Source organism: Emiliania huxleyi (assembly GCF_000372725.1).
Source record: "Emiliania huxleyi CCMP1516 chromosome Unknown EMIHUscaffold_1799, whole genome shotgun sequence".
NCBI classification, from domain to species: Eukaryota; Haptophyta; order Isochrysidales; family Noelaerhabdaceae; genus Emiliania; species Emiliania huxleyi.
This window is the reverse complement of record NW_005200785.1, coordinates 5,279-7,586: the sequence shown is the minus strand read 5'-3', so window position 1 is coordinate 7,586 and position 2,308 is coordinate 5,279. Positions and strand designations below refer to the sequence as shown.

At 63.9% G+C, this 2,308-nt stretch overlaps 2 protein-coding genes across 2 annotated transcripts; one reads left to right on the top strand and one right to left on the bottom strand.

Moving 5' to 3' along the window:
• Positions 1 to 514: 514 nt before the first annotated feature.
• Positions 515 to 1,249, top strand: EMIHUDRAFT_253616 (hypothetical protein; the record flags this gene model as incomplete). The annotated part of the gene is made up of 2 exons (XM_005783582.1): positions 515 to 535; positions 746 to 1,249. 2 exons carry the CDS (start codon positions 515 to 517, stop codon positions 1,247 to 1,249), a joined length of 525 nt encoding a protein of 174 aa, XP_005783639.1.
• A 465-nt stretch (positions 1,250 to 1,714) lies between these two features.
• Positions 1,715 to 2,254, bottom strand: EMIHUDRAFT_123098 (Pre protein translocase-like protein subunit SecA; the record flags this gene model as incomplete). The annotated part of the gene is made up of 1 exon (XM_005783581.1): positions 1,715 to 2,254. A coding segment is annotated over one exon (540 nt), but the record flags the coding sequence as incomplete, so codon positions are not given.
• Between the last annotated feature and the right edge of the window lie 54 nt (positions 2,255 to 2,308).

Sequence of the window (2,308 nt, the reverse complement as noted above, 5' to 3'; positions counted from 1 at the left end):
AACTTCCTCGTGGCCGTTGCCGGCGGCCTGCATCAGCGCGGTGCCGCCGAGAGTTTGCTGGTTGATCTCCGCGCCGTGCCGCAACGCCAACTCGACCAGCTTCTCGTGGCCATACGCAGCGGCGCAACTCAGCGCGGTGTCGCCCTCTCTGGTCTGCAACGAGACATCCGCGCCGCGCTGGAGCAGCGCCTCGGCCAGCCCCTCGTGGCTGTAGGTCATTGCGAGCATCAGCAGCGTCATGCCGCTCGCAGGGCCGTCCGAAAAGACGAACTCGAACGTCGCGTTGACCTGCCCGCCGCCGTCGAGCCACGCCAGCACCGCCTCGTCGCCTCGCTCAGCCGCTTTAACGACCTCCTCTGGCACCGACCCGCTGATCAACACGGAGACGGACATCCTATGGCGTCTGATGCTACTCGAGTAAAAAAAAGCGTTTAACAACCCCGGTGTTCTCGCACTCACAGAGACGAGTCAGGAGGATAATTAGGATAAGAGTAACGTACGGTAACCATACAGTATGAGAGTGAACGACACCGAGGTGCGATTCTCGAGTACTATCCACAGTATACGTAAGCATGCTGTCCTGAGAGAGAGAGAGATTTCTAGCAATACCAAACAAATCTAACACTCACGCGTCATTTGGGGCCTGTCCTGTGCCGCCCTCACGGTCCGGGGGCGTGCGCTTGTGCGTCGGACCGCGTTCAGCCGGTCATGTCCATCCCGGCCGTGTCCATGTTGATCGGCGTAGGCGGGCGAGGAGCCGCCGCAAGTGGCGTCGCCCGAGCCTGCGGGCCGCACGCACGAGCGGCACCGGCACCGGCACGAGCGGCTGGCCAAGGTGCTCGTCGCGATCAAGGCGGGGGTCGAGCATCTCGCCGACCGTCTCGATGGGGTCGACATCGAGGAGGCGCGGCTGGCGCTCACAGAGGACAACATGGTGGAGGTGCTCCACCAGTGCGAGAAGAAGCTGCGGCGGGTGATTGACGCCATTCGAGAGGAGGAGGAGGCGATGGTGCGAGAGATGGGTCAGTCCACTCTCAAGGCGCGGCCGGACATGCCGTCGGAGCCGATGGCCGCCAATAATTGCCGCATTGGCGACGTGGATGGCGAGGACGGCGATTCGGAGGAGGAGTACGAGGAGGATCTGGAAGAGGAGGTATTTGACCGCGACGCTCTCAAAGAGCAGTCGCGAGGCATGCTCGACATGGCGAGCAAAAAGCGGACGAAGAAGAGGAGGGCCAACGGCAACTAGCGCGTATGGTGTCGGCGTCGCTGGTTTCGTGCTCGTTGGACGCATCAGCCTGGACGGCGAGCTGGATGGAGAGGAGGGCGGGAGATCTGTTATAAAGGGTGTTCATTATCAACCCCGATCCGCCGCACATCTCGTGCACTCCTTGAGCGGTCTCTCGCGCCGGCGCGCGCCCCCGTCACTCTCAAATACTCTCAGCTCTCACCCCGGCGTGCAGGGCCGAGATAATAGGTTATAGCTTATTGCGCGCCGAGCGGGGGTCTCCGGTTTTTTTGCGTATTGCGAGAGCTTGTGAGTTGTGAGTGTCAGTGACCAGTGTGTGTGATCTTATGCAGGGCATCTTATCGTTCACAGCGCCCCCCCAACAACAAGCAGCGGACATGCAGGGTACGGCTAACTAACATGCGCACGTCACACCAGGTTCGCCTCGAACAGATTCGCCACGGCTAACGCCACACGCGCGCCACATCACGCTCCCTTGCTCCGTGGCTGGTACTGGAAGAAGGAGAAGGCGGTGTTTTGGCGGAGCGAGGTCTGCATCGCCTCGTAGAGACGCAGCCCCTCCTCGCGGTACACCTGGATCGGGTCGGTGCCAGAGTACGCCTTGAGGCCCGCAAAGTCCTTGACGTACCCCATCGCCTTCATGTGCGCCTTCCAGAGCGTGTCCGTCTGCGTCAGCGCGAGGAAGCGGCCGGACTCGACCGCAAGACCCGGCCGGACGCTGTCCAGCTCGGCTGCCTTGGCGCGCAACGCCTCCTGCACCGCCGCATGCGCGCGCTCCTCGGCGCCGTCGCCCTCGAGGTCGGCGGCGGTGAGCGGCACCGCGGGGAAGAACTGCTGCAGCTTGGCGAGGGTCGCCTCTGCGCCCGACGCATCCAGGTTGCTCTTCAGGATGTCGGAAGCGGTGCCGGCCGCGTGGGCGGCGAGGGTGTCGAGCACCTCGTCGGCCGAGCCGCGCAGCACCGCGGCGCGGGTCCGGTAGGTGTCCTCCCTCTGGACGGCGAGCACCTGGGGGGGTGGGGTTTGGTGGGGGTGGGGCAACCCGTGGGGGGGGGGAGGGCG